The sequence below is a fragment of the Haemaphysalis longicornis genome, unplaced genomic scaffold (assembly GCF_048455015.1).
Source record: "Haemaphysalis longicornis isolate Haplotype H1 unplaced genomic scaffold, Haemaphysalis longicornis Haplotype H1 scaffold_7, whole genome shotgun sequence".
In the NCBI taxonomy this organism is placed as follows: domain Eukaryota; kingdom Metazoa; phylum Arthropoda; class Arachnida; order Ixodida; family Ixodidae; genus Haemaphysalis; species Haemaphysalis longicornis.
In genome coordinates this window covers 58,862,361-58,884,552 of record NW_027526422.1, presented here as the reverse complement: position 1 = coordinate 58,884,552, position 22,192 = coordinate 58,862,361, and the positions used below count along the sequence as shown (strand labels likewise).

General features: G+C 46.0%; 1 protein-coding gene across 1 annotated transcript; it reads left to right on the top strand.

The window, feature by feature from the left end:
- The first annotated feature begins 1,302 nt into the window (after positions 1-1,302).
- LOC144145749 (protein phosphatase PTC7 homolog) lies at positions 1,303-21,715 on the top strand. The gene is made up of 6 exons (XM_077677456.1): positions 1,303-1,755; positions 2,091-2,270; positions 6,351-6,549; positions 15,012-15,135; positions 19,562-19,691; positions 21,391-21,715. The coding sequence occupies exons 1-6, from the start codon at positions 1,512-1,514 to the stop codon at positions 21,504-21,506; spliced, it is 993 nt and encodes a 330-aa protein (XP_077533582.1). The 5' UTR covers positions 1,303-1,511; the 3' UTR covers positions 21,507-21,715.
- The last annotated feature ends 477 nt before the right edge of the window (positions 21,716-22,192 follow it).

Sequence of the window (22,192 nt, the reverse complement as noted above, 5' to 3'; positions counted from 1 at the left end):
GAAATAAGAGCCAAGCAGTAATTTTAAGCCTTGCCTATCATTTCATTAAGACTTCCTAAGTTGAAAGCACAATGGTACTAAGCAACAAATCTGAGCATAGATGAACAATAACTGAATTGTCACTTGTTAACCTTATGCACACCAGACTTTTAAAGGACTATTAGCAGAAGTTCCAAACTTGGCTCACACGGCGATCTTATCGGCTGCACTTCTCCCATGCTTGCACAGTTGGAGCTTGAGCCTCCTTGCACAAGAAGCCAGCCAGTCGGCGAATGGTTTCAGTGGTATCTTGAATAGATATATCTTTGGACGGGCAGTTGGGCTCCACCCACGGAAGGGCAACTGCGCTCCCTGCACGGATTCTGCAGCGCTACGTGCACAGATCGTTTCTGTGGAATAGTCAGGATACATTTCTCGGCGACAGTACTACTGCCCCGGGGGAAAAATTGCAGAAGCTACATGCGAGATCGGATTGCGTTCGATGATGCCGTGCGCTACCTGACGACACTCGATTCGTGCACACGCTGACACTACGTCGCTCGCTACGGCGCGACGCGATGGAAAATACTGATCCCTACGTTTTATAATTGAGCCACCACTCCAGAATCAGAACACAAGGCGTGGCATGGAAGAAGCGAGGCACAAGTAGACAACAAATGCAGGCGCGTAAAGCAAATAGCACGCGAACTGCAAAACAACGTGAAGCTTACAAAATATTAAACGACAACAGTACAGTTCTAGGAGCATGTAAAAAGCGGGGCGAAGCAGCGTGCAGAAAACAATGCGTTAGGCTTACCAAGACGTGCAACAGCAAGTTCACAAAAAATACCCAATCTAAATAATTACAAGCACACCTCCCAACAAGAAAAAAGCGCCGCGAGGCAGTCGCTGTACAGGGAGATAAGGACGTAACGATGCGTCAGGCCTGCCATTCGAACCACGGGCGGAGAACATCGGGACACAAGACGCGAACACCCGGCTGCCGTCGTCAACACAAAAAAATGGCATGATCAAATGACGTAAATATGACGTTTGTTTTGTGACGTCACAGGAAGTCACGTGATTATTTTAGCTTGACGTCACTTCTGCGTGGCAGCAGCTGTTGCCAGGGGGGCGCAGCTCGTGCCACGCGCGTGGCAGGAGACTTAACCTATAAAAAATTAGGTTAGCTTTATGTAATAAATTTATTTGTTATAAAACTTGAAAAATTATTAAAACGGCGTAATTTATTTGTTTAAGGCGTCGCGTGGTATTTCACGCGCTTACGAAAGTCATAACAGCGATACCCGTTTGACGCGCGTTCTGCTTCCTGTCTGCTGACCGTGTGTGGTCGCCGAGTGAAGGTCGCCAGAGGCGCTCGTCCTTTCGATCAAGCATGGTTTAGCATAATCTTCGGGCATTTTTACCTGACTCGTCTGCAGAGAAAAGACTTGTCGTCCGGTTAGAGAACCCACAGCCCCTCACCTGCGGAACATGTAAGCCCCAAGCAACTGCCGCGAGCACACACTGCCATGCAGTCGGTGCTTATGTATGGACGTCTCCTCACGCGCGCCCTAGCAAACAGTGTTTTTAGTCACTCGACATGCACCACGAGCTCCGACGCCAAGTACGCCTGGGCCAAGGGCGATCTCGGACTCCAGACGGTCACCTGCGGCTTCCCCAAGGAGCGGAATCGCTTCTCCATAGGTTTAGGCAGGGGACAGTTCGGAGACGATGCCTGCTTTGCGGCGAAGTACAAGTCCTTCGATGTCCTAGGTGAGCGTTTTAAGCCTAAAAACCCCTCGCTCCGGCCAGCGATTGTCGGCGTCTTGGGGCTCTACTTTTGCCCTTGCGCGAACTTTAACCGCATTATGTGCCGCCTGTAGTCTTCATCGGGTGGCCCCCTCGCAAGCTTGCAGGGGCCCACCAGGTTAATCGCGCCTTATCAGCTGAATGTCATTCAGCGCTGTCAGCGGGCCCCCCCGACACTGGCGATGCAAACACAGGCATTCATGCATGCACGTGCGATGACAGAGTCAGTGTACGGGTAAAACCGTGGGGGAACGTATGTGCGGTAACTCCTCTCCCTTCTGCGTCGTCTGTTGGTGCAGGCGTTGCGGACGGTGTCGGCGGGTGGCGGACGTACGGCGTCGACCCGTCGCTGTTTTCGACAGCGCTGATGCGCAACTGCGAGCGTGTCGTCCACTCCGGTCGGTTCAAGCCCAATTCTCCCGCCAGCATCATTGCGTCCAGCTACTACGAGTTGCTGGAGAACAAGAGGCACATCATTGGTGAGACTGCGTTGTGAGGTTGCGTTCTTCGGTGCAATGGTTGTTGCGTGCACGGCGGAACTGCCATCCAGCACTTGTCGCGCGTGTTCTTGTGTTGTTAATCTCTTTTCTAAGTGTTACTATCTTCGCCCAGGCTAGTTTCTTAGACTCATTGTTTAATTAGCGCAGTTGGGTAATATCCCTTCTAGTGAGCTGCTTGTGGCAGAAATGTCAACCAAGAAATCATCATTTGAGACTTTACCACTGAAGAACCTGAAACTTTCTTGAACAGTGTTTCACTTAGCAACATGTTTAATGAGCATAGCATTGTTTTTTAAGGTTGTTTTATGTTAATCGTGCAAACTGTTTGCAACCATTCAAAGAAATACTCAAGTGTGAAATGCAGACTCCGCTTGCTAGCCAAACACATTAAAGGGACCCCGCAACACTCTTTGTGCAGTGCAAGTAAATCTGCGCGACGTTTAGATTGCACTGCCAGGAATACCTGATCCAAATATCACACGTGCATGTGAAGCAGTAAGCGCGCAAATCGTTATGAAAGACGCAGAAAAACCAACCGCGCTCTCTTCAGCTCTTCTCATTATGCACCCCTGGCATGGCCTAAACGATGTCATTTGGGCCATGGCTTTCCTATTGGCTGTCGCTGGTCAACTTCGCTGCTATTTCTTGTATTTCCTGTAACGATCCGCTGTCATCGGCGCTGTGTACCAACCTCTTCTATGCCTGAGCCTGTATGCATATTTTTGGTGTTTTTTTTGTGTTTTGAGTGCGCACGGAGTTTGAATGATGAGCTCAATACTCCCCTTCCATTGAGACCACTCGACAGCAAATGTTTATTGCTTCAAAAACGCCCTACCAGCATGAGCGCGCACTTGCGAGCAGGTAGCCATGCCTGCTTTTTTGTGCCACCAGACCGGAAATAGGCCCCTCCACGTTGCGGAGAAAAGGAGAAAACTCCCTGGCATGTGATATATCGAAGGCCGCCGAAGAAAGCACCGCGAGTCGTCCCACTCTCCGGGAGAGAGCGCGCAGCTTTCGCCACGTTGTCCGTGGTCGAGTTGAAAGGGAACGATTATGCGCGATTTCTCATCGCGTGTAGTTTCGGGTATAGTGAACGGATTTTCATAATTCTTGTGGGAGGAGATTGCTGGGGCAATAGACTTTACCCCAAAGTACATTCCAGAGTAGTCGATGGTAAGTGTTGCAGGGTCCCTTTAACTAGCTTGTGCTGTAAGAGTTTTTTGCGTGGACACCAGACCTTCAAGTATTATTCTTTTGCTTCAAAGCTACCCTTGCAGCCAGCTCATTTGAGTATAACGACTCACCTTCACTGTTCAACGATGAGCCAGGTGAATGCTATTGCATTGGCACTCACTCGTTCACTTGTACTTGCTAACAAGAGATCAGTGTCATACTTTACTGAGTTTCCATTGGTACGTTTTAGAAATTGGGAACATTCTGGTATGGGAGGCGTCATCAGAATGCAGGTGTCGCACCTAGAAGCATCACACAGCAAATCTAATAACATTTACAGCTAATGACATGAGCTGTTAATGTCACTAGTTTGTTGCTACATGAGAATGCTGAATGACATTTGATGCGAATGGCATTTGATGAGTGAATGAGTTCAGAGAAGACATTTGCATTAGTGTCCGAACTGAATGTGTAGCCTCGACAGCAGTGGCCCGTCACTAAACAAGGAAGTTAAATAATAAATCAAAGAGCGCTATGTATAAAAACAATCACCCAAATCAATGTTGTTTTACTTTGAAAAGGAGGCAACCAACACCTTCTCGAAGCTCTGTCATGTTGCTGTTATTCAAATACGGATATTTTGCTTAACTTGTGACGGCCTGTGATGTCTAATGTTGATGCTGAGAACAATGCACACTTTTTATTTAAAGAAATTTGGATTTGCTTTGTTTTCAAAGTATTAAAGAGCATAAAAATGGTATGGAGGCATTAATATTAGTATCTTGGAATTCTGTGAGTTTGCTATTTGTTACTTCTATCATTAATGACATTTTCTTTTCCGTGTAGATCTGCACAGCCAAACGAGTTATTATTTGCAGCTAATGTCAGCCCTTTTTAATTATTATTGATTTGCCATGTGACAGGGGTATTAGGTGCATCGCTTTATGTATTCAGACATCTTTACAAATGCATTTCCCCCCCTCCCCCCCTCATATTCACATATCCCAATAGTCTGAGAACTGCCCTCTCTCTGTTGCGTGATATTTCAAAAAAAAAAAGGCAAACACTCCGGAACTAGGCTGAAAGCTTTAAGATTTAAGGAAGCAAAACGTGGCACCTGGATGATGCAACCCCCAAGTTAGCTTGCTCATTGCTTGCTTCCTTACACCTTTAAACTGGCCGGTGAGTTCAGTAAATAGACATGGCCAGCAATGTGCCTATCATGTCTACGTATTAGGCATGTTTTATACCAGGCGCATTACCTGTTCGCCACACTGGTTTGGTGCCCGTGTTCCACTTTTATGGGCTCTCATTGTAATGGAGCGTGAACAGCACTGTGGTGGGTTCAACCTAGCCACAGCTGTAGCTGTCACCAAGCTGCCGCCAGTGCTCAAGTGTGACAGGGATTTGCAGCTGGCTGAGCTGTCTAGCAAGTTGTGTTTGGCGGAATGCTCGTGTGTCTATTTGTAACTTTTCATTCTTTTTGAGCACAGCACGGATGATTGGAGTAATTGCAACAGTGTGTCCTTTGCTGGCCAGCCCCCCACCGTTCATCCAGTTTAGCTGAAGTGACGATTGCTGCACTTCGTAACGGCATTCACGCCATGGTGTTAACAGCTGTAGATAAGTGAAGCTCGCTTTTGTTTCGAGCTTGGCAGAAAGGTGAACTGTTCATTCCTTCCTGTACTACTTCATCTTTTTTTTTTTTTTTTTTCCAGTGTGTATTCTTGTGGCAGCCGTGAGAATTACCGTAGGAAATTTCTCAAAGCAGTTTCCACAAAAGCTTGGCAGGCATTTGTACAAACCTAACCAAACCTGATGTAACCTAAACTAGATTAACCCAACCCAAAATAACCCAACTTAACCGAGCCCAGCATCACAGAAACTTAAAGCCTATTTTAGACCTAACCCAGTAAAATTCATGTGCATCGCGCGCGATAATTGTGAGGATAGCACCACTGCGAAGAATTTGCTAACACAAGTCTGGTGAATGAAACTTGTGAAATTCTGAAAACCGCAAAAAAGAAAAAAAAAAGTTGCCCTTTTCCGGGTTAAAACGGAAGTCTTCCCGTGTCAAAGCGGGTGCTATAATAACATGACATCACGGAAGCAGTTGGCGGAATAGATTTTCGCGGAATATTTGACCCAATCGCACTCCAGCTACCATTCTTTTAGCCAATCACAGGCAACTGTCGTAAGAATTTTAGGTACGTAGTTCTTACAATGCAAATTAGGTTAGCGAGGTATGACATCAGACTCAATCAGAAGGCACAAGTGAGCAGCTTAGAATGGGCTAGTGGCAGCGCAGTAGCAGCATTCGTCTGGTTCATACCCTAGTGTTCGTCAGAGAGTGGAGGCAGATGTCAATATACGTAAATGAGCTTGCTGCAAAAGCAGTTTTGAAGCAGAAGATAAATACTAGGACCTGTGATGTCAGGTAGATGCTGCCTTTGTTTTCGCGTTGGCAGTTACTGCGTGGTTGGCCAGCCCCTTTGTATGCAGGTGACATTACGTTCCCAGATAAGTACAAGCCCGGCATTTCCTGTGTGCACCCAGCACCATCTGGTGGTTCGCTTGGCGCACTCCTATTTTTTTTTAACTGCTAAAAGAACTCCACTGTATCAGATGCCTAGGGGTAGATCTGTGGGTTTTAGTGCGACAGCCTGGCTTTGAGCCCCTGCAATGCCAATTTTTTTTTTTTTTCTACTGTAAAATTTACTCTCAGCTCAGTTCTACGGATTCTTTCCATAAATAAGGGTTGTTTGGTATCTCTTAGATAGGTATAGGAGGGGGGCGCAGCGTATCAACATGTTTAATGTCCGTTTCGCACCGCTCCGGAAGTGCCCGGGTTCTGCATCTCTTGAAACGGAGTGTTGTGGTGTGCAGGGAGCAGCACGGCGTGTGTGCTGGTGCTGAACTGTGTGGAGCGGATCCTGTACACGGCCAACCTCGGGGACAGCGGCTTCCTGGTGGTGCGGAGGGGCCAGGTGGTGCACCGGTCGCAGGAGCAGCAGCACTACTTCAACACGCCTTTCCAGCTCTGCCTGCCTCCGCCGGGCGTCAGCCAGTTCGTCCTCAGCGATAGGTCGGCCACCCTCTCTCCTTGTTCCCGCCTGCGTGTGTGTGGAGGGGGGCCTTTCTCGAAAGCTGTGCTCCCCGTCTAGAATGGATGGTTGGTAGGGAGCAGTATTGAACTGCACTGCCTCAGTCTATTTAAAGGGACACTAGAGGGTAAAAACAAGTTGGCTTCTGTTGGTAGATTACGGTGCTGAAAATCTAAGCTCACCATTATCGCGACTAGCAGTTGTTTAATAAGGCAGAAAATGCCAGAACTGTGAAAACAGGCGACGGCGCCTTCTACGCTTTTGGGTGCGGTTTGTGACGTCGCAAAAATTGTGAACGGCGAGAGGTCGTTGGAGAAGCATCTATAAGTGTTTACCTCAAATAAACAGTTCCGAAGTGGCAGAGCACGTAAAATAAAGGTAAATTAAAACTTTCCGTGAGCTGGTCTAATTTAAAAAACACAGGCTACAGCTTTATACATGGCGAGACAGGCTGCTTCCCTCACGCTTCAGAGTCAGCCATCATGCTTTCAGTTTTGTTCTGGAAAAGGATTGGTGCGCAATTAGCGAACTCAATAACTTACCACAGTGAATGCCCGAGCTTTGCAAGCAACAACCCCTGCAGGAAACGCAAAGAGTACGAAATGCACTGCAGGTGGTTAGGCAACCCGCCTGAGCTTCTAATCCGTTCTTCGCATACGGATGTCGCTATCGGCAGAGTCCTTCAATTTTTTACTGGTCACGAAACTTCGGCGCTCGTTTCATATCGGGTCCGCGGGCGCCACTACTAGCGCCACCGTCGCACGAAGGTCATCCAGCCGCCGCTCGTGCGGCATATTTGCCGGCTCTTGGCATGAAAACGCTCGCTGCTTTTGGTCTCTGCGCGCTGAGTTTTTTTTCTCGTAGTTTTTAGCGATGAATCGCCCAATTATTGTGTATACCACCTGCCTCCAATGAGGCTTTATTTTTCCGAATAAATCACTGCAGACCTCGGCCGCGAACGGCAACTGCTTTCGCGTCTTCGGGCGCAACCGCTGCGCCGTCGTGTTTACGGATTTTAAAGCGTCTTTAGTTCGTTTCCTTAAAGAAAACGTTGTAACACGCTTTTCAATCCTTGCAGAAAAGGAAGCGCAAAATTTTATCACATGCTACAAAAAAATTTCAATATTACGAAGGGAGACAAAAGAGCGTGGTCCAGCGTACAAAAATTTATTGTTTGCGCTGTGATGTGTAGCACACGGAGGAAACAGAATATTGCCACGCAGCCAAGACAAACGCGTAGTTCTACATAATGAAGTTTATTAAAGCGAACTAATGCTCTGCAAAAGATTAAAATGAAACACAAACGTCGAAAAAGCAGTCCACAGCGTGACCTGCACAGGTGACGTCGATAAAGTGAGTCACGCGTTGTTTGCCATGCATGAATTACTCTCGGGCCGTTATTAATTTTAGATCCATGGAAATAGGGTCGAGAATATTGTCGAACAAACAAGAAATCAAGTTAGTGGCAAGGTGACAACCTTTCCATATCAAACAATATTGCCCGACGCGACGTACGACAAAAAGAGCAAACTGGCGCTTGGGTTGAAACACCAGATAAAAAAACCGGAAGCGGCCACGCGTGGTTACAAAACACAAAAAACGAATCTTAAGTGATAGTTGGTGAAAATATTAAAAGTGAAAGCACAAAGACACCAGAAAGCTTTTTTTTTTTGCATGCGAGCCTGAGCGCAAGTTAATACAAGTCTGCAAACAAGCAAGGAAACACAGCTGCTATTTCACTGATCAAACAAAAATCCGCCTTTAAGTGAGCCTTGTACTAGGACCAGGAGGCTCGCAAAAGGGTGCATTGCTTTTACACTCCTCCTTCAGTTTGGCTTTCTCCCTCCACCAGCTGGGCATGTTGCTCGCTTTGTCACACGTGATTGCTTATTTTTTTCGCGTGTGAAAAAATGCAGGCGGCACCGAAGGAAAAAGTGCAAAACTTCAGCAGTCGTCCCAACAAAGTGGGTGGGGCAGCCGACAGCAGCTGAAGCTGTACGATTGTCCAGCAAAACCTGCTCAACAATGTCCATGTACACACCAGCACACGCAGTTTGCTTTACCGTAAATTGTTCTACATGTTCTTCAGCAATTTGAAGGAGGTTTAGCAGTTTGGTGGAGGGGACCTGAAGGTAACCTCTCGACTTCACAAGAATGAGGTCACTTGGTGACCGTTGCAAGCCTTTTAAAGACTCCACGCAGTCGGTGCAGCACATGCTAGAAAATTTTTGGGCAACATATCCAGCCAGGTAGTCTAAAATGCACTCCTTTGGAGACAAGTCCGTAAGGGCCTCTTCCTCGCTCGCAGTTGGCGCCAAAAGAACGTCATCCAGGAGAATGGCCAGGGAGTCAACCTGAAATTAGAATTTCTTTTGCTTGCATGCACGTTCGTGGGAAAATATCACGCACAGGTAAATGATGAAGTTTGTGCACATTCTGAGTGAACATCTGTTGAGCAGCTCTCCGACGGAAAATATATTCGAGTTGGACAAACTATCAATAGCTGTTTTGTTTTCAATATGGCATCGTACATGATTGACAGGAGCAGCTTCCTTGTTAAATAGGTCCTGCAGCTTGAACAGCAACTGTGGCCCGTCACCATCAACTGATGCCCGCTTCGGTGGGCGGACAAGGTTGTTGACCGAAAGCATTCGGTATATGAAGAGGAACTGTTGAACCGTTGGCTGCCCTCCGTCACCAGCAACGTGTCTCGCAATGCCAAAAAACCTCTGAAAGTGAGACAACAGATTAGTCAATGCAGAAATGAAAAAGCTTACATGTTTACCTCAAGAGGATCCTGTCCGAAATTTCCCACCAGCACATATCGAAAACCTGAGGCCAGAAGGTTCTCCACAAGTGCGATAGTACTGAGTAGGGTTACTCGCAGCGCTTCAGACGTGGGTTTGGTGAGGAAGCAGGCTTGTCTTTGCTTCGGCAAACTCTCAATGTAATCACAACACTTGTTCAGCCATGTCACGTTCTCTTTTAGTGTCTGGAAAATAATCATGTTACGTCTGTAACAATAAATAAAAGCAAGATAGCTACAATAAAATATAAAGTCTCGAGTGGTATTTCTCACTGCAATGTGCTCCGCTTCATTATACTGCACGTGTTGTGGCCTCCGAGAATTCAAGCAGTCAAACAGGCCGTTCATTCGTCTGGTGAATGCCGCGGTCGCCTTTGAATCATGCAGCTCCTTGCACACATCTTGCCTGCTGTAAAACTCCAGTGCAGAAGCTGTAGATTCGCTGAACAACTGAAGATTAAAAAAAATCAGTAAGCTCTGGCTGAAGGAGTAGAATTCCCAAACATGCTACCTGCTGCACAAGAAAAAGTCATAATATTACTTGCCTGAACCGCAAGTCTCACACTCATTTTCTGGAAGGCATTGGGCATTATGTGGGCTTTTGTCAGTTTAGGCACAGCCCGGAGGCCAGCTTGGTCTTCCTCATACCCCAAAAGGGACTTGAAATGATCGTGGTAAACGTCACCCTCTGGCAGCTTGAAAAAAAATTTCAATTATTGTTGCAAATAATTTGTACAGCACGGTATAGCATAAACACGCCTCGTTTTTCTTACCAGAAACTTCCCAACCTTTTGAAGGTTGTTTCTTATGCACTTGAAAATGTGCGGTGGGTCGATGACAGTGTAAATCTCTCTTGACGGGTCACAGGGGTGTTGAAATGATGTTTGTGGGTTTTTTCTGTCCCCATTTATGCCTAGAAAGAATACATTTGAGCTATATAACCATACATTGCAGCAGTACTGTAGGATTGTTACAGGAAGAAGTTGTTACCCAACGACCTCAAGGCTGACCGGTTGCTTGTAGAATTGTCGCATGTCACAGCTTGGACAACAGCGCCAGAATTTTCCAAGTGCACAATGCACTGCAGCAGCAATTTGGCCACAACAGAACCAGGAGCAGCACTGGAAGCGCAGAATGTTCCCACAGTTTGCGACCAGCCCCCGAGAAAGGGGCGAAACAGGAACACCAACACATGATCAGCGTCTTTCTCGTTGTCCCCTGGCCTGGTGTGTTCAGCAAAGTTGACTTTTCCAAGGAGGGCCATATCAGATTCTCTGACATGCAGGCTTTTGCGAACACTCATCTCATCAAACATGAGTACTCCTGCAAAAAAGAAATGGCTTAGGAACAATGTCAAAAGCCACAGGCGCTGATTTTTATTTCAAATATAGATATTGCTCCAAACCTCGTCGTTCTCTCTCTGGGACCGCTTCAAGCTTTTCGTTCAGAACAGCAAATAAATTTGCATCAAACCCAAAGTCCGCTTTCAGGTTCTTCATGTAAGTGTACAGAGTGCGGGGGTTAGGGAGAGGAAGAAATTCGTTCTCATGAAGGAACGTGTACACAGACGTCGACTTAACCTTCAGAAGGAGACAGTCATATAGCCATTCTTTCCTGTACCTAAAGAGAAAAGTAGGAAACTGTTCTCACATTTTGAAACATGCTACATAGTGGGCCTGCAGGACAAAAAAACATCCGTGCAGTGCATTTGGAATTACATGCATGTACATGACACAGACAAGATGCTTTATATGCATGCATAACGTGTGTGCACCAGACACCAAAAATAGGAGAGTGGGCTCGTCGTACTCAAACACATGCATTAAATAATAAAGTTGTTTCACAATGCATTTCACATGTATTTACAGGAGCGAAAATGCTAAAACGATGCAAGCACACTATACCAGGTTCATGCATAGGTGCTTCAATAATACCCCATGTCATGACATGCTGTGTGCTGCTTTCGAACTGCATGCGCTGAAAGCCCAATAAACAGTGGCACAGAGAAACCATGTTCAGGATCAATTCATGCAATCTGATGTTTCTCTGGCATATCGTTTGTTATGCAACCCTAGCATTTGACACGTTGCAAACATATGCAGCGCATTCTGCAACCTTGCTGTATGGGCAATAAGAAAATGTATAAAAAGTCATTCATCTGTAATTGTATTCATCCTCAATAAGCAGCAGACACTGCAAAGTGAGACTCTTAGCACATTAAGGATAAAAGGAATGCTGTGGAAAGCAAACACAACTTTTATTTGAAACTGCTGGAATACAGTCAAACCCGTTTATAGCGAACTGCAATATGCACCGCGATGAGTTCGATATATCCAATAGTTCGATATAGCCGAACCCGCCTATAACGAGCTTATTGTTACGAGTTCGCAATCCGCGGGAGACCCCCGCCTCCTCCCCAACTCCGCCATCCGCGTATGCAGAAACGAACACAGTACAGTAGCCATTACCAGACCAAAATAACCCATTTATTGCAAGTATCAAAGCTACTTTCCGCCTTAACTGCCCACGTTGCAAAAAAAAAAGAAAAAAACGGTGATTTTTGTTTTCACTTTCATTTTGGCGGCTTCAACTAGCATAGCCTTCTCTCAAAAATCAAAGAAGCACTGGCGGAGCACATCGACTGCCGAAAGCGCTTCATTATAAGCGCAGGACGGATTTCACTGGAGACATCATTGGGAACGTTGGCGAGCTCTTCCCACAGTTCACCGATGCTCTTGTCTTGGTCCGCACTCACTGAGTGGGCGGGTTCTGTCGCGAGTCCCGCGCATCGGAAACAGTTCCGGAAAGTATTGGGCGTCACGTCGCTCCGTGCGAGGCGCAATGTCTCAGTCGCGGCTCTTGCTCCGTGGTCGGGGCCAATCCCCATCTCAATCGGCGCTCTGAGATGATGCATTTCGGCGGCCATTCTAGGTGCCCAGAGTTCGATATATCGGATATTAACTTCGTTATAAGGAATATGTTTCCCGTGTATTTCCGTAACTGAAATATTTTTGTTCGATATATAGCATAATTCGCTCTATCCGGGTTCGTTATAGCTGGGTTTGACTGTAATAACAAATAGGTGGTGCTGAACCAAAATCGATGTGGTGACACGCATATGGCCTGTTGAATCAATATTCTCAACATGCCCGAGGAATGTTAACATTAAAGTGTATTTTCAGCGAAGAAGGATGGTGGGGTAATCTACAGAACCAAATTTGACACGAAAATACACCAACACTGCTCCCAAACATCATACACGCGCTGGCCTGTTTTCTAAACTTACCTCGCAGCTTTCGCAGACTTGGTGTTCGCCTTCATCACGCACTGATCAAAAATCAACTTCGTGCGGGCCGACATTTTTTGAAGGCTTTCTTCAAGCTTTTTGTGCTTGCTCGCTTGCACTCTCATCTTTGCCAATTTCGTTTGACACAAGGTCAGCTGCTGTTTAGTTGCTCGAAGTTGACACTTCAGCAGTATAACCTCGGCGAGAGGGCTGGTAAATTCATCTGTTTGGCACGCCGAGTCCGATGTGCGCGTTGGCCCCTCGCCGACAAGATCTGTGGGCAGCGCAATATCTGCAAAACGATTTGAAAAATCGTTTCAAATAGCGCATTTTCATCTCACACACTGCTCCGAAATTTCACCGATATAATCACTGCACGGGCAAGAAACTTAAAACAACATTGGACGTAAACTCACCTTCATCACACGACGCGGCATCCGACGTGCCTGGTTTGGCGTGAACGTCTGGTGTAAGGGCACATGAGGACGATTCACGACGTCGCTTCGCTGGAGGCCTTCTTGTCAGGGTCCGTGACCGCTGCTTCGGCTTAGTCAAATACGCTGGCAAGCCGTCAAACTTCCTTGGAATGGCACCAGCCTTCAGAAGCAGCTTGTCGCGCGGAAGTGACACTTTTTCACCATTTACAACAAATTCATCTGCACGGACAATGTCACTGTCATCGAAATGCTTCTCGCACACTCTCACATACTTAGAGTCGAAGCAAAAGTCTCCCGTTTCTTGCCTTGGAATGGCGCGCTTCCATTTCTCGCGCAGAACGCCGTCGCTGGGTAAACCGAACAAGGAAACTTTTTCTGTTGTGCCCTTGTACCCTGAACGACATCCCGGGACACAACACACGTTCGGCATCGTCGCTGCACTAACGCCGCATCACAACAGCACGATATCCACGTTTCCCGCCAAAGCAAACACAACTCGCAGCGTCGATCGAGCCAGCGCAACGCCGCCCGACCAGCCCGACCAATGACCTCCGTGAGATGGTGGCGCCACCGCGCGGCACCCAAGCGCAGCATATGAAGCTCTCCCATTGAGTTACGGAGCAGTTTCGTGACCAGTAAAAAATTGAAGGACTCTGCTATCGGTAAAGCGTGCCCATGCCTTGTTGAAACCTTATCACCCATTAGAGGTCAGGGTACTTACTGCAAGTGGTTATCTGACCGATTCCGAACTTGTGCTGTTCTGTTGGGCGCGAGTCGCGGATTGTTTATTTACGGATAGACAATCCATAAATCGTGCGTTGCATAGCTCTACCCTTGTTATGTTTGGGCCCGGCGGACCTTGGCCACGAGTACTATTCAAGTGTATATTTCACACTACGTTGGTGTGAGAGGAGAGAATATGAGATGGACGTGATCGTCAGACGATTTGAGATGAAGGCACCCGCCTGAGCGATCTTAGCCCATCGTTTATACGTTGGCATAGCCAAGCTGCCATGTTTGCTTGATATTTGAAACGGCGCTTGTCACTTCTGAAGGGGGCCTTGCTCGCGCCAACTTGATGGGGTCTGTGTGTCTAGTGTAGGAGGGCCCAAATCCAAGCCAGCCCCCTTAGCATGAGGAACTTTCTCGGCAGTCGGCCATAACTTGAAGGTGTAAAAGCTACCCTTGCCAGCGTGAGAGCACCTAGCGCCAACCGTTTGCACTCTAGACCACACCGGTGCCTCGCTTCTACTTTGTGACGCGATTGCTGGCTGTGTCACGAAAAAATGAAAGGGAAATGGAGGAAAGAAATGTCCGCTTGATTTATTTCTTTCTCAGCAAACAGCACATCGTTGCTCGTCAAACGAAAGCCGAGAGTAGGATCTTTCAGTTAAAACAAAATTTCATTCAGCCCTTTGTCTTTTTGTTTAATGCTGTGATTGTTCTTGTTTTTGGCCCATCGCGTGAAACAACAAAAGCTGAAGATCAGGCGACGGGTAACATGTTCATTAGTAGGGGCTTATGTTTTAAGGTTTTTTGCACGCGAGTGTTCGTGTGGGTAGTCAATGTAATCTTCATTTTTTAGAGCAGGGGGTCTTCACATCTGATGTCATTGTTACCCTCGGTTTTTTTCGTCGGTCACACTTTCTTTTGTTTGTTTAGGAAAACGGCTATTAACTGAATCAGGTCTTTAAAATTCCGGTGCATTACGTGTCATTCACCGTGGGAAATTTGAAACACTTTGCTGCCTACTTACGTGCAGTGTATTTTTCTTCGATTTTTGACTTCTCCCTCTTTTTCCCCTGTCATGTCACAGTGACATTTGAGTGAACTAATAGATGCTTGCCTGAAGCTCTTCCAGAACAGTGTTGATGTGATTCGTGAAGCAATCCTCGTTTGCTCTGACTTGTGCAGCCCCGAGTCGGCAGAGACGTCTTCGTTTCCCGTCCAGGAAGGGGACCTCATCTTGATGGCAACGGACGGCCTGTTTGACAACCTGCCTGAGAACATGATAGTCAACGAGCTCGCACAACTTAGAGTACGTCCAGAGTTCATTTTTAGCTGTGTGCTGAATGGTTCTTTCCCTTCCAAACTTGGGATTTCTTACTGCACACGCACTCTCACCGTGGCACAAACAGTATCCACACTAGAGCAGTGGTTCTCCGCTATGGCTGTGTTGTGGGTTCTTTGCACATTGAAAAGTCTTTTAAAGAGCCGTGCACTCCGTTAAATACAGTTACTGACATGTTGTGGTCTGATAGAGATGGAAACGAGTGTTGTAGGTTTGGGCTTTCAGAGTGCAGTAAGGACTTTTAAGACCCTTACGAGGACAACTTCACTAGTGAGTTATGAGGTGGCAAGTCGCAGGCTTGCTGCTCAAACGATTCTCTTGCCCTCACTTACGTTTTTTGTTTTGCCCAGCCTGCATGCTGCCTGGAGTTTATTTGCCATGGTAGTCGCTAGGTGGGCCAGTACCGGGGTAGAATTGACAGTTTTCTTTATGTGATGTCCATTTCAAAGTGTCCGTTTCGAGCTGGCTGTAATTGGCTGAAAGCATACAACCTGAGTGTGACACAGCACTAGAAAGACGCGATGTCAATTTCTGTGCCTCTTATTGGTCAAAGGCTTTGCAAGTGACAACTACGTCACGATTGAAGTGGATGTGAAATGGACATTCTTGAAACACGCAACCCTGAGTTTCCCCTCCGGAAAAAGATCTACGAACAGCATAGTTAATTAACACATGCTTATTTTGTTCGAGGCAAAGAAGAATAATAGGAGTAACGTTGAGGGAGAGGAAACAAGCTTCCTGGTAAACTAGAGTAGGTGATACCATAGTTCAAATAAAAGAAAAGAAATGGACTTGGGCTGGCCACGTAGTAAATTCTTTCGTTACCACAGAAAATTGACCGATTTTTAAAGGTCCAAGAAAACATTTTTGCGTTGCTGCTAAAAAAAAAATTTGGGGGCACTAATTACAGCAACACAAAAAGCAGATTATTTAACGCCCTTTCCAATAACACCAGTTTTTTAAAATGTTTTCATACATCATAGTTGCAAAAAAAAATCAAAATGAAAATTTTTGTCAAATTGTCGAAGAAAATGGTAAACAAGAAGTTGCGTATAACAAACCACTGATGGTAGAAAAAAAAAATCGGATATACATTTTGTAGGAAAACATTTCAAAAACACGTCCTAGAAAAAATGTTGACTTGCGCTGAACACTTTAAAAATGTTAGCATGCGTGGCGCCCGTGCCGTGCGGTGAAGCCAAACCTTAATTTCAAAATGTGGAATTTCGGGTGGTTCCCTGGCAGAAATCTGGCGGTTTGACATTATCAGAGGCATTAATTTGTCCCCAAGTGACATAAAAAACATCTTGTCAATGACTGACTTTGCATTTACGGCCCGCACAGTATTCGGGACAAGCAAGCGATGGGGAAAAACATGCAGGTAGTTGAAAACAAAACTCCGTGGTTGATTCTTGTTGACGTTCACTGTCAGTTTTCTCTGAAAACATAAACTTTCGGTTTATTATCAGCTTCTGACTCACTATTGTAGCCATGCTTGCAGAAATGAGGTGCAATTTGCTAGAATCGTGCCCTGCAAAGTTTGGCCGAGTAGCTGTTGCGCAAAAAGAGATCAGCACTACAAGCCTCCTGCATTTGAGCACCACCTAACATTTGTGAAATGAAACAGTACAAAACTTATTGGAGACCCCGTCCAAATAGACAGTATCAACACTAGACCTGGAGATACCCTTGTATGGAAACAAAACTGGCAGGCGAACATCTGGCAGTGTGCAAGGCCGGTTTGAAGCGCTCTCCCCATCGAAACTGATATCTGGGTGTTATCTTTTGACTTGCATTGGAAGTTCTTATCGCAGAAATCGGGTTAGGGTGTGGTGAAATCAGGAGCGGCATGCGTTTTTCGAGGATCAGTAGCGAACACTCAAGGCACCATGGCAGGTAGCCTTTAGGTTGGGAAACTGCGTAGTAGCGCTAAATATAAATTTCGCTAAGCAGAAACGAAACCGAAACTGTTGTGAATGGTCCAGTGGTAAGTAGTACTACAACACAACCTAGAACGACGGGGGCGAAGACAATAAAACTGCCTAAAATCGTAAAGACGGGGGCGAAGACAATAAAACTGCCTAAAATCATAAAGTAACTTTGTGAACCGGCGCTACTTGATATTTCCAGCCGATTTCAGGGATCATTACTGTCAGAGTGCAAACCTGATGATTGAAAATCATCTTCTGATTCACCTTTCGTGCCCTGATAACAAAAACCGAATGCTGATGTAGAGTAATTTGAGTGGCACGCATTCTTCTTTGGCGCGCGATGACCATACACCCTTTTCCACACCCAGGTGATGCAAACATGTGTAAAAAATCATGTTTTTGTTGCAGAAATGAAAACAAAACTGATTTTGAAAGGCTATTTTCTGATCTAACTCCCAACAGCCTTATACCCCTGTCACACGGCAATTCTAATGTCATTCAAACTGAATGACATTAGCTGTAAATGACATTCGGCTCGGCCGTGCGAGTCTACACGGCGGAACAAATGTCATTTGATTGTGATAGCGGTGACGATTAGCGAGCTCGCAAAACCGCAAAATTAGATTTCATGTACATCTAGAATGTTTTCACACGTAATATTTAAAAAAAAAAAACGCAACAAAGGAATATTTTTTAAACAAAAACTAGAAAACCACCAATTTAGGTGACATAAGCTGAGACACAAGCTGAGAGAAGTCTGCAAAAAAGCCGGATTAGGGTAGCGCGCGCACTGGGGACAAGATTTTCTTTTTTGTTAGTACTTGCTGGTCTTTCTTTGTTAGAACAACAATACAAAAAAGAAAATATAAGTTTACTGACAGTTTTTAGAAACAGTATTCTTTGGTTTGTTACTGAATTTTCCTGCCTAGGGACGCGCTACTGCTGTCGAGGCTACTCATTTCGCCACTAACTGAGGTGTAACTGAGGTCCGGGACCTCAGTTAGCCGCTAAATGTCATTCGCCTTGAATGTAATTCGGTATTCTCGTGTAGTGCTGAATTAATGACATTTAGAGTGAATGACATTTGCTGTAAATGTCATTAGATCTGCCGTGTGACAGGGGTATTACTTGTTCCAGAAACGCCTGGAATGCTGTGAAAAGGGTCTCCCAAGGTATCGTTCAAATAGGACAATTTTGAAAAGCGCGGAAGCGAAAGAGTTGAGCAAAATGACAGTCGGTGGACTACCAGGGTGACAGAGTGCATACCGAGAGACAAGTCTAGAAGAAGGGAAGCCCAATTACTCGATGGAGGGACAAAATAAGGAATTTTGGAGGCCAAGAATGGTGGACGCGAGGGGCACAGGAATGGAGGTCGACGGGAGAGGCCTTCGTCCTGCAGTGGGCCTAGTGGGCTGCTGTTGATGATAATAATGATGTGCGTTAGGCGTTCTTGGCAAACTTTCAGCATTGTGAGGAAAAGCCAACACAAGGGTGTGCACTGTGCGGTGAAGCTTGAAAAAAATTGGTGTCTCATGGCAACGCCAGTTTTTCAATGCTTCGAACGGCAGAAGTGTGAATCAAATCTAATATGAAACGCTGTTTGCTAAATATTTAAAGTTTTGAGTATTTGCATGTCTCTAAATGAAAGGTGGTTTTGGGCAAAGAGTAAAAACTATGAAAACTACAAATGCTAGTGCTTAAGAACACATGATTGGAGTAATGTTGCTGACCACGAAGTTCACTTCTTCGCAAGAGAGCAGTGCACTCCTTTGCATCGGGCTCCTGCTGGTTTGGTGCTGGTATGCGAATACGAATGTGCTTGGATGTTTTCTTTCTTGCCCCGCCGAGTAACTTGTCGATGTCAAAATTCCAGCCAACGTCCCGGCTTTCTCTTCTAATAAAAAGATTTCTCTCTCTCTCCCTCTCTCTTTCTCAACCTCATAGTTTTGATTTCTTTTAACGAAAGCTGCATGCAAAGGAAATCGATTGATGGCTGCCTTGGCAGGCAATTGCTCTTGCTGCAGTAAGATGTCATATCATTGTCACCCGCTGGCTTTTGAGTGGCCGGCTGCTGTAATTGGAGGAGATAGTTGTGCCTGCACAGATCACGTGTGATAATTTGGTTGTTTATGTCTATTTCATTCTGATGGGAATGGCGCTGTCATGATTGCACTGTCTTTTCCGCGGTGACAAGGTTCAGCACGCAACTTTCTGGCTGTTAAGGAATCTGTTTGCAGCCATGTTGTGAAGCTGAACTGCCTGAGACGTATTTGGTTGCGTTCAAATGGAGCACTAGCGGGGATTTACATCAACACGAATGCAGATGTTGTTAGCGAGGACTTCAGGTCGTCAACTCGAGTAAAGAAACTGTTCAACCCAGATCCTCATAGGGATTTGTTGAGGTGCCTCGAACTTGCCGAGAGGCACTTTGGTGGCTGATGCGTGTCCCCTCTTTGCCTCAGGACACGAGCCTGGACAGCATTCAGCAAACTGTGAACTCCCTGGCCCTGCAGGCCAGGCGGCTGGCATTCGACGAAGCCCACCTGTCACCGTTCTCGCTGCGGGCCCGCGACAACGGTATCGACACGATCGGTGAGGGCACCCGCAAGATGTAGTTTTCCGCGCATTGCTTGTTAAGTCTGCACCAGGTGTTGAGCTTTTGATGGTAACTGAGTGCAATCAAGTTGACAATTTTGGAGGAGAAGACAGCGGCTGTAAATGTGGCAGTGCCTCCTGGATTGCTGTAACGTGCATTTTACAGCACTCGGCTCCAACTCTTAGCACACAGGAGGCATTCTGTTTCCTTGGCTTGACGTATGATCTGCCCACTTGATGGTCAAGGGATTCATGGTTCGAAAACAGGCACACGAAGCAAAAATTTTTTGCTTCGCACTGTCAATCAACATTGGACAAGCCACTGCAGCACCAAACGTCAGTGTAGGCAACGAAACTGCAAAACAATAGAACATAAAATAGCGGTCAGTTATGTCGTAATTTGGCATGTTGTAACATGCCAATTACACTCTAGCGCTCAATATTTGTTTTATTTTGGTTGGCAAGGTCTGCGCCTTTACAAAACTTCAGCAACCTAAGTAAAATTGTTCGATGCGTGGATATAAACATCTTAGCTACTTTATCCTCTCTCACTAGATGGACAAAGCTCAGCTTTAGTGGTGGTAACAAATATATCTGCAAAAAGATCGACCGTTGCCTTTGCAAACTGTAATGATGCAAACAAAACAGCTTCCCTGGGGAACTATAAACAGAAATTAAGTGTTTTTGTCAAATCGCGCAGTTAAGCATTTACTTGTGCACAATGTGAGATTCAGTTTCTACGAAAGAAAAATGCTTTATTGAAAGTTCTATACAATGAATATGTTTTGAGTGTTGAAACTATATATATATCAGCAAACCGTGGTAGATAACTTCTGCACATTTTAATTTTACCACATTATCTACCTTGGTAAGCTGACATGCGGCTTCATTGCGATTTTAAAATTCGATACTGATTGTGCGGCGAGGTGAAAGTTACTGATCTGGGAGACTGAGATGACAAAGCTCTTCGCATGTTTGTGATTGGCCGCCCGCTCGTACAAGGTTGGCTCCGTGACAAAAGTGAGATGATAATTAGGGCGTAGGCTAATAAAGGCTCCTCCTTGATATTCTATGAACAGAAAGCTAGGGTAATCAGACTGTGATTTTATAACTCGCAACGCCAAGACTTTCTACTTTGGTGGTGGCTGGTGCATGAGGTGCGATATCTCGGTTAATTTGTCCCGCTTTTCACGGTACATAACCTCACTGCCCGCAGCCAAATATTGGTGGCAGTGGTTCTGTGGAAACAAAAATGTGAAACGCACGGCTTCCCACACGCATTCAGGGGCTGTTGTGAGCGGCCGCCGGTACCGGTCCACCCTCTTCCGTTCCGTCACCTACATCACGTCCGGTCTCCAGTGATGGCGGGCTCTTTTTCCAGTTTCATTTCCGAAGATGCCCATGCTTACGAGCCGTTAGCGCAGCGCACGTTTTATTTTGAACACAGTGCTTTACATTTACCCCTCTCTTTATGTGTACTCATTGATTACAGTGTTTTCACGTCAAAAATTTCATTGCAGGTGGTCTTTACGTGCTACTTTGAGTGAATGGGGGGATTGTTCCACTTTAGTCCTAAAACTATATCAGACTTTGGAGCACTTTTGCCATTTTCTAGTTGCCTAACTCTCAACTGTTGAGAATAGCGGCCAACTTTTCCTAGTGCTGATGTCCATTTTTTCCTCTCTCCTTGACGTAGGAGGGAAGCCGGACGACATAACGATTCTTCTAGCATCTGTAAGTTCGAAGCGAGGCCTCAGCAGGGAAACGCTGAAGACAAATGTGGTGCGCAACGCGTCTCTCGACCACGGATAAAAGGAGCCCTCCAGCCTTGTTTTTGCAATGCGGACTGTGCAGCATCGGAGAGCCAACTTCGGTAGAGGAAGTGGTTGTGCTTACGGTGACTGCAGCCATGAACTTAGCCTAGACAAGCCCTGCTACTGTGCCGCCGTTTTGCGACCAGGGATGTAAATAAATTTCAATTTGAATAAGAGAGCGAATAAAAACAGCAATTTAGGAACGTCTCTGTGGGTGTGTACGTTTGTCGGCCGTGCTGACGGCCAATCTGTGTGCTCGGGATAGGAAGGTGTGATGCAGAGAGTCTCGTACCCAAAGGTTGGCATTTGCAGCATGGTACAAAAATGTATGTAGGTGGTTCTGTTGGTCCCTGTAGCAAGCTTTTGTTTTTTAATCTAGAGTAGCGAAGCCACGAGTGTAATGGTGACTCAGTCTGTTTGACCCTCAACGACATATTGCTCACGAAGCAAACAAATGTGAATCAATTAGCACAGCTCAGTCTGTTGCGAGTGAGTTGAGGTGTCTTGCTAAAGCAAACTGGAGTGCCTTGTGGCAATTCAGCTGGAAGGGCCAGTGCAATGTGGGTAGCTTGTTGCAGAGAAAAGAAAATCGGCCAAGGTTTACCTGCGAAATTTGGCCCAAGTTTTTCAAAAAAGAGGGGAGAGAGAGAGAGAAAACATTTTAATGAGTGTGGTAATGGGAGG

What these genes read in the sequence shown, in the direction of transcription:
- LOC144145749 (XM_077677456.1), top strand. Translation starts at nt 1,512, where the DNA reads ATGCAGTCGGTGCTTATGTATGGACGTCTCCTCACGCGCGCCCTAGCA. An exon ending in CAAGTCCTTCGATGTCCTAG is followed by an intron (nt 1,756 to 2,090) that starts GTGAGCGTTTTA and finishes CTGTTGGTGCAG; the next exon opens with GCGTTGCGGACGGTGTCGGC. An exon ending in ACGAGCTCGCACAACTTAGA is followed by an intron (nt 15,136 to 19,561) that starts GTACGTCCAGAG and finishes TCTTTGCCTCAG; the next exon opens with GACACGAGCCTGGACAGCAT.